The sequence below is a fragment of the Halyomorpha halys genome, unplaced genomic scaffold, assembly GCF_000696795.3.
Source record: "Halyomorpha halys isolate HHAL.00 unplaced genomic scaffold, Hhal_1.1 Scaffold409.1, whole genome shotgun sequence".
Lineage (NCBI taxonomy): Eukaryota > Metazoa > Arthropoda > Insecta > Hemiptera > Pentatomidae > Halyomorpha > Halyomorpha halys.
The window spans coordinates 522,820-539,180 of NW_027115142.1; the positions used below are offsets into that span (position 1 = coordinate 522,820).

The following is a 16,361-nucleotide window of genomic DNA, read 5'->3' on the forward strand; positions in this document are numbered from 1 at the left end:
ATATATATGTATATAGAGGAGTGCTGAGATGATGGTTTCAGTTGCAACCGAGAGTAGTATTAATTGTCCCTTATTTTATTTCTTTTTGGAACGAAAACTCATCAACCGTCATCTCAGCACTCTCACTTTTTTAGTAAAATAACACGGAAAAATTATTAATATTAAATATTACAAATAATGGAAATGTAAGTGTTTGTACCAAAAAAAATTGTACTACAATCAGTGGACGGTTCATTTTCAAGGTGTGTCCTACCTATAATTGCACTACTACAACCGTCATTGAAATCTAATAAAACATTAATATAATTAATAATCGAAACAAAATTATGGTAAGAGCTTATTCATAAAACTTTCCAAATAAATAAAACAACCCCTAAACGTAATTTTGACCTCTTCTACTCTTCTACTTTTCTGAATGGTTAATACGACGATTTTGAAAAATATTTTATCCTGGTTGCTTGCAAAATCATGTATTTGTACTTATATTTTAAGTACTTAAGGATTTTTTTTTATCAAACATACTAGAATCAACAAGTGATTCATTTTAATAATATGTATAGACATATAACGGAATTGTCGCACTTGTACCTAAGAGAGTTGGCGTGCCCCCTCTGCGACTTCAACAGCGTCGGTTCGATTTCGGCTAAGGCGGGTAGTATTTTATTTTGTTACGGTTCCACTGAATGAAAACTCCACCCTCTCACACTGTTTCTCTCTTCTCCACGTCCCACCCTCCCCGTATGTCATAAATGACCTAGGGGATAAGCTTAATAAAAATATATATACATAACCTAGTCAAAATATTTTTCTCAAAGTACTTACTGTAATAATAGATACTGTATATTTTTGGTTATGATTATTTCATGATACACAACATAACAATACTTTCTTTGCAGGTCTTGACATTGGAAAGTCAAATGAAGACACCACAATCCTATGGTGGATGGTTTGGAGTATTAAATATTGGAATGGTTTGTGTCACACTTCTCAACGTATTCGTTGCTTATTTTGGCTATCAAAAATACGGAGAGGACACCTTATCGAGTCTTTCCCTCAACATACCGCAAGATAGTATGTACGTAATACACTTTATATCTATGCAGGAAACGCTGTATGTATAATTATGTACAAATAGTTCTCGTTTTTTTCAAGATCGAAATGATATAAAAAATGAAAAGAGATATTTGATACTACAAACTTGATGGCTTGTTCACAACTCACTTTACTTATTTTAATTTTTTTTTTAAAACCCCTAAAACATATAAATTGATTAAAATAAAAGAAATACTATTGATCTGCACTATGTCCTTTTAGTTGAGCAGAGCTCCATTCCAGGAATGTCCAAGGTTTTACAATATTAAATAGTGCTAGTGGTTCATTTCTGAGTTGTGTGAGGAGTTGGGGCACACCCCGTCTTATTGTATTTCACTAAAACTAAAAACTTAACTACCATTAAAACTAAATATGTGTCTCTGTCACTGGATGTCATTGGGTACGCTGATGTAAGTCCTGCCAGCGCACTAGAGGGGGCGTCTACTTCCTCCATGCAGCGCAGTGATGGTACTATTTCCAGTCTATGGCAAACCTCCTCTTTGAACCGGCTCCATTCGCCCTCCTGGTAGTTAAAATTCAAAATTCTCTGATGTCGGTTCAGAGTTGCTCCCGTGTACTTCATAGGTCACCGGGCGGTGATCCGACGAGGCGAAGTCAGCAACTGAGCAACCTGTGATACGATGTGGCTGCCGTGTCAACAGGAGGTCTATTGTCTATGAGAAGGCTATCCCAAAATGACGGTAAGTATGCCGGGTGAACTACCGGCAGGTAAACTAAAGGCAGTTTTTACTATTTATCTTTTTGCCAGGTTCGCTGAGGTGTTATGCCATATACTGTGTCAGGCGTTGAAGTCTCCCATTAGTCAGTGATTCGCCTTCGCCCCACAGGTATCTATGAGCTGCCACAGTTCTGGTTCTGGTCCTCAGAGACTTCGGTAGATTCCCGTTATCTAAGTGGGTTGGTGCTCCAGCACTTGGACAGTGAGATGATTTATCCGGGGGTCCTGGATGTTCAGAGGTGATGGCACCTCCTCTCATGGCGGACAGCTATGAGAATACCATCGTGAGGATCGTGAAGGTCGTCGTCGGCTTTACTATACCTCCTGAGATATGGTCGTATACCCTGAAGTCTGGTGTCAGTGAGTACGGGTACTGTCGGTTTAATGAGTGACCTTGAACGAGTTCAAATTTCCTGGATGTTGTCGGACATAAACGTTTGCATGTTTTGCATAATCATGGTACAGAAACCATTGAACATGCGATGCATTTGGGTCATCATATTTATCATAAGTAGCTGGGAGTCGAATGAGCTTGGTGTTAGTGGTGGTAAGGGTTGCTGGGCTCCTATTGGTTTGGGTTCGGGAGACGTTGGAGAATCCGGTATAGGCGCAGGTCCAGGTGCTGCTCTGGATGGTTGAGGAACAAGGAATATGGCGTTCCTTGCACTCACTACATCCTTTTTGGATGGGGTGCGAATCCTGATGGCAAAGTTTTACTTTTTGTATGAGGTGTATAAGAATTTTACCTCTCAAGTCATCCACCCAGCCCATGACACCCTTCTTCTAAGATTCTGTTAAAACTTTATAATATTTATTTGATATCCTGATAAAACCTGCAAAAGCTTTTTCCCCGGTTAATTGTAGTTTGCCTTTTTGGGGAGGAATACAATATTTTTTGGTGAAAAACAAAAAACGGCGTAATTCCTGGAGTCGCCAACGGCCTACACCTTCTAGATAAATAATCACAAATCGGCTAAAAATAAAATTCAAAGATGGGTAGTAGTTTAACAAATCTTTATTGATTATTTTTTTTTTTTTTAGTTTTTTACATCAAAGTTTACTACATTTGTACTATAAGTAAACATTCAAACTGTAAGATATTGATAATCCCAAACTTCTCTTTTGGACTAGTTGGTTTTCTCTTATATTTTAGATGTTCTTATATTATTTTATTATTATTATTATTTTTTTAATGAATAAATTACGATTTTTTTTTAGTTTTGAAAAGTTCAAATGAAAAATGAATACAATATTTTTGTTTAGAATGATAAATGCTAAATTACAAATAAAGGAAAATATATTCTATTAATTGAGACCTCTCTGTGGAACTATAATATAATAAAATCAGTTTTTCTATTTTTATTTTCAGTATAGCACATGTTGTAAGATGTCTCTATTCTTTGGTAATTTACATGACATATGCTGTACAATTTTATGTGCCATACGACATTATATGGCACAGGTATACAGAACCAAAAGTAAAAAGTCATACATTGCTGTGGGATTACGTCTTCAAAATGAGTATGGTGATAGTGACATGTAAGCATTTAATTGTATGTTTTATAACTAGTTTGATGAAACTGGTTATGGAATGAAAATATTTATTAAAATAATACCTTAGATTTTACCTGACATTGATTAACAATACAAACTGTGAAACACTCATTTACCCAAATAACTGTTTGAACTTGATCATGCAGTTTTAAATTGCTTGCTTAATATTTCTCAGTAGTCAGCTACTCGTTATCGTTATCGGTTTTGACGGAATTTTCAAAGATTGGTATTCAAATGTAGTTTATCCAGTCGGTCACAAATCAACATCTCTTAAGCACCCAAGAAATCTCATCCCCTGTTTAGCGCATAAATAGTTGCATGTTACATGTGAGGTGCCACTTCTATTTGGTTTAATTATTCCTGCAAGATTGCATTAAATATTGTAGAACTTACGCCGTCCATCTAAACTTCAAAAAAATATCCTCGTTTATTTATATTAGTTTAAGCAACTTTGTCAATGAAGTTAAAAAATTAAAAGACGGAATACTTTAAATCTATTAAGTATTTTCAGAAAAGCGACCAGAAAAACTTTTGACTCACAAAGTTTCAGTTAAAGTAGAGCCACATAGGTAACTAAATCTAGGCAAAGGTACCCTCACATAAAGTATTGTACTTATATTATATCAAATTTTGTGATATTTGAAAAAAAAATCTAAGATGAAAATTTTTTATTACATTTTACTAAAAAAAATAGTTTGTTAGGGTTTCTCAAAATAGAAATAATGAATATAAATTTTGCTCCTGTAAAGAATGTAACCGTTTAATAAAAGCTTATGAAGCCGTTATCCCTATTGGGAATGTAATGATGGTATCGGCTTTTCCTGTACGATTCGGATATGGCATTTTTCTACTTTAGGTATTCATAAAATTCTTTAATATTTTGTATTTACAGATTGTTTATAATTTCCAACAATGAGAACTGTCTTTTATTTCAAATAAACAAAATTTCAGACGTTTTATCTATTTAAGGGATAATGGTAATGGATCGTACTCAATAGCCTAAGGATTATCATAAAATACCCATTTAACAACTCCATATAAAAACTTCTAGTTTCTTAATAATGATTCTCTGTGCGATGGTTTCCAGCGGACCAAAAAACCGATGGAATATTTTTCTAATATTTCTAACGGACCTATCATCTATTTTCGGTACTTTTTAGTCCGATAACTTTCATTAAGAACCAAAGAACAATTAATATGAATAAACCCGCATCAGAACTTATATCGAAACATTAAAATTATCAACTTTCCTCAAATGTTAATTCCAAATGCATGTGGAATTGGCAGTTCCAAATTTTTGCTCAAATATCCTAATTAAGGTCGAAATATCCTTTTTCACGTAATATCTTTGAGTTACCATTGTGCACCTCAGGTAATTAAGTCTGAATCTAGTAAACTGTATTTAAAACTCTTTTCTAAAGTTTAATTTAGTTAATTTAAGAATTAATTACTGCGGACGTAATTATTTGTATATGAGGTCAATTACGAAAGTAGCTACAAATTTCAGCTTTCTGGCTAGGTAGTTTATCAACTTAAATAATGAAACATACTTTACATATTATAAAAAGTACTATGGTATAAGGAATATCGTAAACTAAAGATAATAAATATAATTTCAGTTTTAATGGCAATTGGAATTCCGCTGTTGGGTTTGTTCTTGTCATTGGTGGGAGCGCTGCGAGCTCTTATGTCCATTGTTTTTCCTGCCCTTATGTCTATCTGCCATTACTATCCTGACCGTTACGGGCCATACAAGATCTACCTCTGGAAGGATATCTTAGTCTTTATCGCAGGAATGGGAATACTGCTATGTGGAACAGTGAGCTGTATCTACAACATTGTCATCTCATTGAAGAAATATCACGAAGATAAGGCAGCTGGTAAATTGGACTAAGATATGAGCAAATACAGCAACGGAAGATCATATCCTAATAAATGGATTAACAACTATTTTTCATATGATAATTTTTTAAATTATCATAGTTAAAGTTAGAACTAAATAAATAATGGCTAATCATGTTTTGCTTACATTTATTTTTATAACCAATTGTTTTATGTCGGAAATGTCCACGGTTTTTTTTTCTATTTTATTGCTCTTTGTACAGCAATATTTCTTTTAATATAACGAGAACATTATTTTCCTTGTCATCTTCTATAAGCTAATTTATTTATTTTATGTACTTTCTTTTCACGCTTAAGTTGTGATCATCACCACTATAATATTCGATCATTCCTGCTGAATTGAAAACAATGGTCATTAGAAAATCAGATAAGATACGCCAAATGAGATTTAACCAAAAAAATTAATATTTTCGGAATAGTATTAGTATTTGCATATTTCTACATTGCTGTTCTAAGTAAAATTTTCGATTAAATCCAAATAACTTCTATTGTTAGTGAAAGTTGCAGAACGCCAATTTTCTTCAATAGTAAACTTTTGTTTTATTATTCTCCTATCACTACAAAAAAAAAAACAGTCAAGTTATTTTTTTTCAAATCCAAATTGTTTTAATAGCTTCCAAGTTATTTTTATAACTTAAATTTAAAAAAAGATACGTATAAATTTTCACTTTATCGCATATTAGAACTATTCACTACTCTTCAGGCAATACATTAGTTTACTTTGAATAAATATTGGTATGTGATGTAGTTATGAATTTAAAGATTGCACAGCGGTTCATAAAGTTTTTCGGACGAAATTCTATAAATATCAAACAATAAAACAATATTAGTTACAAATTGGTGTTGATATTTATAATTCTTATAAGACTTCATTGGAAAAAAGTTTATAATAATCATGTACACTTTCTTTCTTGAGAATTTGAGAGATTATGAGAAAATTATGACTATTTTATTTGAAATTCGAACAAATTCCTGTCTGTAAGTTTTTTATGTTAGTCCTAATGTGGTTCACGAAACTTTCCTTAATTTGTAGGATTTTCAGAAATAATTTTTATCCACGTACGATTATTAACGTCCCTTGGAATTTTTATTAAACGTTTTAAGTGATTCCCGCCAGAATTCGAATTCTAGCATGATGTTTATAAACTTCACCTTTAAATGCCATCAAATTGGTGGCCGTGTGCAGGGTATAGGTTTTTGAGTGGATAAGCCGTACTGAGCATGTTTCTGCCAGCTTGATTACAATCGCAGGTGGTTATTAGAACAAACATGATGCTTAAATGTAATAGCCTATGTATTTGGAAAAAAACAAAACAGTTAATTCTATAGCTAAAGACCAAATCAAAAACCTAAAGTCATCAAAAATCAAATTTCTGCTCAAACATTCTTCACTTGTAAACAGACTAGACTCGACAAAATCAACGCCAGGTAATCCAGTTATGATATATCACCTGCATACATCCGGATCTGTCAGTTTCTCACTTCAGGTATCCTGAGTCTATGTTGAATTTTTTATTTATTTATTTATGTGTGGAAAAGGGGTTTTGAAATTAAGAGACTTTTCTGGTTATTAATGAACATGCGTATATATTTTTTTCTAATTCAAATATTAATTCCGTGGGCAACTGGGTTAGTTTGTTAGCTGAAAGTACTAAATTATTTCGATTGTGGATATGATGGCAAAGAATTTGGATGGTCTCATATGTGAATATATATAGTTATTTCTTACATGGTGACGTCTTCGCCGTCGCGTATACGTCCTCTGGCCACTTCCCTCGTCCAGGTTGAGCGGCGGGCGAAATGGTGAAACGCATGTCCTGGGCCCTGTTTCATAATAAAGTACAAACTAATACTATTAGTCTTGTAGATTTATCTTAATTCAATTACACAGACTTTTACTATAGTAACTTGTACTTTAGTATTTTTTAATTCCTGTAATATCACTAATAGTCATCCCTATTATGAAAAAAATAAGTATTAGTGTTATTACCACACTACTTTCTACACTTGTACTATGAACTGATACTATTAGCTTTCATTATGAAACCGGCCCCTGGTTGGTCAACTCTGACGTGATGGTAGGGGCAGGCCAGGTCCAACTTAGCATGGTGCATAGTTTGGGGTGGCATTGTTTTTCGTTAGTTAATAGTTGTCTTACATATACCAAATTAAAAAAGTATATATAAAAGTTAGTTTTAAAAGGAGGTGGTCACCTAATGGGACGAATAGAAGCGAAGATGTCTGAGAATCTACCGGACAGCGAGGAATATTAAAAAACATGTCTTAAAGTAAAGAAATATAATTGACGCGTGTGAATTGACTTTATAGTGTATAGTGTGTTACTTGTGTACACTCACTCCTCATTTATGTAATTACGTAAGTTCTCTATGACAAAGATTTTTACGATTACTAAGATTATTAGTTTTTTAAATATTTTTAAAGACGTCTAAGTATCATTACAATTCAAATTAATAGTTTAATTTCAACAAGTGTAAATTAGTTGCAGTTAACCTTGCTGTGCTCCTTGAATGGGCATCTTGTAATGTTCGGGACTGAGTGGCGGTGACCGTTGCAACAAGTGCCAAGGCTTCTCGCACATTGAAAAATTTTCTATTGCTGCAGTCATATACTGTAGGTATTGTGAGGAGAGAGGGCATAGCTGTGGGAGCTCCCCAACACAGAAATCTGGTGGGCCACCAAAATGTATAAACTGCTCTAGGACAAAATCAGTTTCAGATCATTCTTCTGATTACAATGAGTGTTCATCATATAAAAGAGCTCTTGAAAGGACAATCATGAGAACGCAATACGAAGACAATGAGTGATATTATAACGATAAGAATAGCACAACACAACTTGAATAAGAGACCGTTAGCAAAGGACGAATTTATAAACATGGCAGCAGTGAACAGGATAGACATCGCTGCCCTTCAGGAACCTCCTGCTAGAAGAGGCCAAGTTGTTGGTACTGCACCCCGTGACTGAATTATTTCCTCTTCTGGAAGTAGAGTACGTGATGCGCCACAGAGTGCTCTTCTAATCACCAGTCACTCACTTACCATTACTTCACAGCCTAACCAACAAGTTAATTTCCGTCGCTTACATAGAGGCTTCAGGTATTTACTTTAAACTGATTTTCAAAAGATTTAAAAAAAATTTCACAAATTTTCTACTACACTGGAAGAAATACTAACTCAGCTCCAGGATATCATCAGCAAACTACACAAAAATATGATAATTCTAGGCGATTTTAATGCCCAATCGATATTATGGAGAAGCCAGAGGACTAACAGAAAGGGCATGTTACTAAAAGACTTTGCTGCAAGCAATCGGTTGGTTATTGTTAACGAAGCAGCATCTTTGCCTACTTTTTCCGGCCCCAGTGGTACATATAGGTGTTGCCATGGTAACGTCTTTCATAGACGTTACCATGGCAACACCAGCAACATCGCAAAACTCATTAGCTCATGGAAGGTAGCTGATTGGACCTGCAGCGACCATCGGGTGGTGACCTTTGTAATTAATAAGAATGATAGACAACAATTTGCAACACAGGGCGTTGAGTGGAAGTGTGTAACGGATAATATCCAATGGCATCTATTCGTCAAAGATCTATACTCTGCGTTCCAGGAAGTATTGCTCACCGTAAAGGAATCAGCAAGGAAAGAACAACCGTGGTGGACCAAGTCTTAAGCGTGAAACATATCGAGCAAGGAGGCGAGACAGAGAGAAAAGAATTCTGATGCTAAGGAAGGCTTAAAAACTGCGTATTTTGCCCTAAATAAGTGTTTTAAAGATGAAATTAGGAAAACAAAGAAAGATGCATGGCATAAATACTTAGAGGAACTCTCCAGCACTTCGGGACTTGCATACCGAAAAGCCTTGGTACGACTTGGAATAGGAATACCTTCACCTCCTTTATGCACATCGGCGACGCTGCCCGGACAGAGGAAGAGGCTATGCTGAAATCTTTCCCAGAGGATAACCCAATTAGTGATACTGCAGACCACATACAATGCAGAATTGAAATGGATGTACCTCCTCCAACTGAAGACGCTTCCCCATGGGACGAATTGGATGTGGATTTGAAAGGAAAAGCTGAAATTTTGAAGAACGCCAGAAGGGCCCAAATCAGCTTTTTAACTACCTTCTACAACAAATGCTTGAAAGAGCCTGTCTTCCCTCGAATTTGGAAGAAGGCAGAAATGGTCGTGATTCTGAAAACAGGGATAGCAGAAGTTACTGTAAAATCATATCGCCCTCTTAAACGTAATGGGTTGTTCTGGAAAGCCTCATGCTACTGCACCTAAAGGAAGTGATAGACCCACTCTTTCCATATCAGTTTGGAAGACGAAGGGGATTATCAACCACAGATGCTATCAATTAGGTCCTAACGGCGGCAAAAGACTCCACCTCTAAATATTTTGTTGTCTTCTTTTATGACGTTGCTGGAGCTTTTACAGTAAGTGGTGGCCTGGAATACTGGAAGTACTTAAAAGGCTGCACTGTCCAAGAAATATATACAACCTTATTAATTCCTTCTTGAAGAAGCGTTCAATGATCTTCCAGTTACCAGCAAGGAAAATCGCGAGACTAATATAACAGGATTGCGCTCAAGAATCAGTTCTAGGTCTCCCATTATGGAATATCAATATGAATCCACTACTGGCGAATTTACGGGCAGCAGGATACACACCAGTCAAATATATTGACGATTTTAGCGTGGGAATTGTGGCAAGGTCACGAGTTAATCTGGAAACGTAAGCAGCTGAAGTAACTCTTATTGAAGAGCGATGGTGCTGTAAAAAGAAGCTCTCCCTAAACTATGAATAGACCCGACTCCTGTTTTTGAAAGGGACAATGAGGGGCTTCCTTCCCAGGGTTGTAATGGGGAAAGAATGATAAAACCATCATTGGAACCAACCATTCTAATAATAAATCATAAAACCATTTTAGGCGTTCTTTTGGGCGGAAGGTGTAACATAACCAACCATTTCAAGGAAGTAAAAAGTAAAACTGTTTTTCGCCTCAATAATATAGCAGGAATGACCTGGGACCTGAAATATAGGTGCAGAGCAATATTATACAAAGCTACCTTCTTGCCAATCGCTCTCTATGTTGCACCTGCCTGGAGACAAAGTCTCACGTACTCACATCTTAAATTGTTGGAACAGGAAAGCTTGTTGGAAACAGGGTCAAAGGAAAGCTTTATTACTGGTGACTGGGGCTTATAGGACTGCGCCAACTTCAGCCTTGCAAGTAATTACGGGTCAGCTGCAAATATACCTTCGAATCCACATTGCCATCGCCAAGTACAATATTAAGAAAGGCTTACCGGGCAGTGTTGGATCAAGTGGTTTCGTCAGTTCTACCGGAAGATTCGAAGAAGTTTCTAGTAGAATCGACAACATTGTCTAATCCGAATGGTAGAGGAGTCGGGTTAATTGTGCAGCTGGAAGACTGACTCACGAGTTCCGCCCAGATGTCAGAAAAAGAGTCAAAAATGAATGTGTTGATACAGACCATTGGACGGTGCAGCTTCTTACAGGGCATTGCAGCATCAATTAAAAGTTATACTTCTTCAAAAAAAGGGATGACCCTAACTGTAACTGCGAAGCCGTGGAAGATGTAAAACATATTATTTTTGACTCCCCTATGTACACTTGTGCCAGACTGGCTTTAACAGGTGAGTTCTCCTTTCTAGATTGGCCCCCTAGGTCCCTAGATGAACTAGTGACGACTCCCGATATGTTTGGGGCCTTCAAAAAGTTGTAACAATTACGTACATAGAGTGTATAGAGTATGTAAAAACAATATGACCTATGTATGTAACATTTATATTTATATATAGAAGACCCACTTGAATGTATGTAGGAAGTTCCCCTGTTTAGTGGGAACAGCTCTCCAGTTGCAGGCAACCCACTAGCTTTGTAGTTAAAATTAGTGCCCCATTGTTATAGAGATTAAGCAATGCCTCACTTAGGTTCAGAGATATTTGGACCGACGTGAGAGCAGGCCTAAAGACTTGTGAAGTTTGCTTCCTGTGTTCCAGGAGGCTTCGTGATCGAGCCTTTTCTTGACGGAATATTAAAATGAAAGGAAGTTTGGAACGTACCGGTATAGAGTTGCCCTAAGGTGCAGCGAGGGGAAAGAAGGATAAAAAAAAATAGTGAGAGGGGGGAGGAATTTGTGTATTTTCCTGATTGTTATGCTCTTATTCATTTGGTCCCGATTTAATTTCACTTAATGTTAGTATAAACCAGTAATACAATTTTTAAGAAAACAGCTGTTTTAAAGTTCATTTCATTACATACCCCCTTTAACGTTTAATTGTAAGAAAAAATGTAGATAGCAATCTACAAGGTATCAATTTTTCGTGGCATAGTTTCAATTTCAATATACTTATAAAGTGTCACTTATTAAATTTTTTCCGAGAATTCTATTCTGGCAGAGGTCTAAAAATAAGTATAGTAACTTTAAACGTAAATCTAAGCCTCAAAAACTCTCATACTATTTGTACAATTTTTTTTAATAAAAGCAATAATTAAATGCCAAGTTTAAGACCTTTTTGTAAAGGAAAAATAAAGTAAAAGAAACCGACTTCATTATTGCTTACTAAAAAATAAAAACTTTATCCTTCATTTTAATGCAGCTCTAAAATATATTTTATAATTATATGTTAAAAGTATAGAAAAATTTAACTCTTTGAAATTGATTATTAAATAAAGATGGATTCAAAATGAATCGTTATTCAAACACGCCAACTATATGTGTGTTTATATATATATTTAAATTGAACATAATTTCTTATTTTAAAAATGGTACGACTTTGTGAAGTGGGTCTTCTGTTTAAGGCAAGATGGTTAAACCTAATTTAACACTTTGACAAAAAAATGTTTGTCGTCACAAAATTAATCGTTATTTTTAAGGTTATTTAAATTATTTTCGAAATGAGATTGTTAAAATCGGACCAATTAGAGATTACCAGCAGAAATCCTAACCCTGGAACTCAATATCTATAAATTTAACCTTAGCAATAATAACCGGAAACTTAACAATAATAATCTAAATTAACTATTTATTAATTAACTGATCTATTGGAAGAAAATTAAAGAAATAATACAGAAAAATAATTCTGAATTTTTAATATTTAAACATTAAACACATTTAAACATAAAAACCTAGTTGAGTTATGGAGCTATTTAATTACAGTTACCTAATTATAAATTATTGACCATTATAAGCACAAATTAAGATAAATCACAAGTCCATTTACAATCTTAATTTAAATAAAGTACGGCAAGATTGTAACGTGGCCTTTTAAAAAATACATTTAACACACCTGGTGACTGAATACGTTCCCCCGTCTGAAATCCATCCATCCACTCTTGGATATCCCATCAAATCGCCAGGATTTAGGCCCAAGTATAGGAAGTGGTAAATACTATTTGCTAGTAGCTAATTGTCTAACTCACTCCAGATCTTGCAATCAACTGACGCTTCATGCGATCGTCATTACAATATCATATGTTAAAATGAGAATCCTTGAGAAAAAATTAAACAAATTAAAAAAAATAGTCCATAAAATATTTTTTTCTTTCATTTGACCATAATACTACTATAAATTATTCCAATTAATGAAGAGTGAAACATTATTACTATTTTGTCCAAAATGCTTGGAAATAGAAAATCTCTTTTTTAGAAAAAATCTTGTTCAGAATTTTAAAAAAATATTAGAATCGAGATTAAAAGTGTTGGTTCTAATTTTTCCTGAGAGGGTTGACTTTAGCGTCACGGGACCACATGATAAATCAATTTAAACTACATCTTGAACAGGTTAGTAACCTGTAGCAACATTTCCCAACAGGTGGTCCACGAATACCGGGTCGGCGGACGATCTTCTGTGCTGTTCATGGTCCCTGAGATGTCATTTGGAAATTATTTTTGCAACTACCGTAATAAATACCTTAGGATCACTATTACACTACTATAAGAATCACTTTATGCAGAAACTGTTAACATTTTGTTTATGTTTTTGTGATTCCATAGTTTTTATGACAATAGTAAGAAGATGTGACTTATAACAACCATGGGAATACAAAATATCTATTTTCTCCTTCAGTTAATTATTAAATTCTCCCCAGGCATTGACCTAAAAGTTCCTCAAATAGCTAAATAATATACACATATATACACTCGCAGATCCAACATTATGAAAGACTTGGTTATTTGGACTCACGGAGCCTGAAATCGTGTATTACGTTGAAAACTCGAACCCTAAAATTTCAGGAATTCAATACTTCCCCTTACTATACACTCGAACTAAACTGTGTTTAACCACCACCAATTATGGTAGTTATTCTTATTATAAAAACACCCCCTAAGTGGAATTATTGTATATGCTTATTAATACTTACTATATTGGTACTGAGTTGGGATTTTTGTTGTTTACGGGTTAGCTGAAATGTCAATATTTGAATGTGACAAAATGATAGATTTATCACAGTCAGTTTTATCTCAATCTGGTTGAGTTATGAACCACAATATTTAAGTTATGAACTCAATGAATTATATATTTTAATTCATTTTAGAAGACCTAGCTTGTAATTATTTCATGTAATTAAATCCAGTAAACGAAAACCTAAGGAAAAAGTGTTACTTGAAGAAAATTCAAATATTAATCAAACTCAAGTAGGCATGCTGTAAGGAATTTTGCGAAGAAAAGCGATGATTATGGGCAAAAGAAGAGCCTAAGTAGGCCTATGGCTAAAAATGCCCATGAACGGAGAGCTGTTTATTAGTCTACTATCCAACTCTTTGTGCAGAGTAGGAGAAGTTTATCAATAATCCGGAATACAAACATAGATTAACAATCTCCACTGCATTTTGATAACTTCAAGTTTTCTTGAGCACCTACAACTGAGGACGAAACCTCCTCTTTTAGAAGCCCGCAGAAAACAATTGGCAACTAAACATGTCTCATGGATAAAAAGATGGGTATAAAAGTTACTTTTAGTGGTGAAAATCTTATCAATCTTGATAGTCCTGATGGCTTTCGATATAATTTTTATAATTTACCCAAAGAAACAATATTTTTAAGTAAATGTCAATCAGGCAAATGAGGTGTCATGGTTTGAACCGAGATTGGATACTATGGAAGGGCTGAATTAACGTTCTTTTCTGTAAAATTAAACGCGAACAAATGTATAGAAAACATTCAGAAACTTATCGTGGAAACAAAAGACCTGAAAATAGGAAGGTTTTTAATTCAGCAAGAGAATGAACTTACTTCTACACCTAGAGCGTAGAGTACATAATTTTCTTCAAGCAAATAAGATTTATGTTTTACCCTTGCCTGTCCAAACGCGAGATTTGGATAAGAGTTGAACTGTTAGGGAAAACTTTCACAAGATGCTTATGCTCGAACAAAAGTGTTTGACTCAATTGAGGAGCTCAAACCGTGCATTACAAAAATGTGGAGCAATAAATCTTAATATTTTTTTTTAATCTCTAAAATCTTCTTAACCGGTGTAACATTCCTCGAGGGAGCAAATCCACCTGCAACCTCGACCATCTCTCTGTTGTGCTGGTGCTCTCTAGTTTCAAAAGTCCAGAATGGACCAATTGTCTATGTCATCTGCCACACCGTAAGCCCAGCGTTGTCTAAGTCTTGCGACTCGTCTCCGTCCGTGTAAGCTTCATCTAGTAGCTTCCTCGGGACCATTCCCACCAGAAGTCCCACCCATTATATTTTAATGACAGTGACAATGTCGTCATCAGTGGCCATTAGATCGTCATTAGTACGATATCATTGGATATGATAAAATCATCAAGAACGTAATGATAAAATCATTGGAAGAAACAAGAGTGGATCAAGTAAACAGTAAGTAGGATGTAAGTAGGCCTATATATTTATCGTATTTCGTTTTCACATTCATTCCTTATTTCATCCGTAAATAAAATTATTTCACAAAAATATTGTTTTTTATTTATTTTCCATTTTTTAATAACCTAAAATATTTTTAAGAAGTCTTCTCAACTTTAATTAAATGATTATCACAATAAAATTGGGATGGCTAATAATTTTGATTGTTGGTCAGCAGAAGTAAAACATTTGGTGGGTGCATCAAACATCTTTCACTTGCAAACCTACTTTGAGATGAAATTGATCCTTGTATATTTTAAAGCAGCTATTTCTTTATTATTCAGAATGATAATACCTCCCCTTACTATCTATTTCTAAAAATCTTAGAAAAACTATAATTATCAAATTCTTTCAATCTTTATATTCATCCAATGTCTATTACTATTAACAATAGAGGTGATTATTTTATTTTTTTTAAATAAACAAAATTAAAGTTACTTAAAAAATTTGAACTACTAATTTTTATACTTCTTTTTCTTATAAAAATTCGTATATAAAGGTTTCTTGAGGTAAGAAAAACCATTATCTACAGAAGATAACAGTGGCGTGTACTATGGAATAATATCGGAAGAAATCGAGTGCACCCTGCTATTCCAGATTTCTCAGGCGTTTGGTTGTGTGATAACCGTTTTCTCCTTAATTAATTATCAAATTCTTTCATCGTTCATACTTATCTATTTGTATTACTACTAGCAATGAGATATGTTTGATTATTTCAAATAAACAAAATTGAAAATACTTAAGAGGAAATCTTCTTTTTTAAAGTTCACCATTTAAGGCCTATTATACTCCATATTTCAAAGAGGATAATACCTATCTGATACTAAAGATTATTTGTTGGTATATAGGTATACCTACTTAATCAAAATCGTTATAGCTATTTTCGAGAAAAAATCGAAAGAATGTGAAAAATAGATTCTATAAACTCGCCATCATCTTTGTGGCTTTAACTATCGCCAATCGATTTTATCAAAAAATGAATGCATAAAAAAAAATTCTCAGTTATAAGCCCTCTCTTAATTAATATGTAATTTCATATATTTTGTGTGTGTATATATATATAAGTTATGTTTACGGGGTATGTAATAATAATCTTAATACCTAACTCCCTCTGTCAACAACTCTAGAAAGTATAAATATAGGATTACT

The 16,361-nt window shown here is 34.3% G+C and overlaps 1 protein-coding gene and 1 long non-coding RNA gene across 3 annotated transcripts in view; one reads left to right on the forward strand and one right to left on the reverse strand.

Moving 5' to 3' along the window:
- LOC106682365 (proton-coupled amino acid transporter-like protein CG1139) overlaps positions 1-5,402 on the forward strand; it is a 56,974-nt gene extending 51,572 nt beyond the window's left edge. For both annotated transcript variants that reach the window (XM_067052229.1, XM_067052230.1), the window contains exons 6-8: positions 897-1,075; positions 3,201-3,370; positions 5,005-5,402. In XM_067052229.1, the coding sequence (XP_066908330.1) occupies positions 897-1,075; positions 3,201-3,370; positions 5,005-5,279 (624 nt within the window). In that variant the 3' untranslated portion in view covers positions 5,280-5,402. The remainder of the gene's footprint in view (positions 1-896; positions 1,076-3,200; positions 3,371-5,004) is intronic.
- The window catches only part of LOC106682366 (uncharacterized), a 72,472-nt gene extending 59,665 nt beyond the window's left edge, over positions 1-12,807 (reverse strand). Inside the window, exons 1-2 of the long non-coding RNA XR_010844768.1 lie at positions 12,630-12,807; positions 7,017-7,111 (exon numbers count right to left, since the gene is read on the reverse strand). This is a non-coding gene — a long non-coding RNA (uncharacterized lncRNA). The remainder of the gene's footprint in view (positions 1-7,016; positions 7,112-12,629) is intronic.
- Between the last annotated feature and the right edge of the window lie 3,554 nt (positions 12,808-16,361).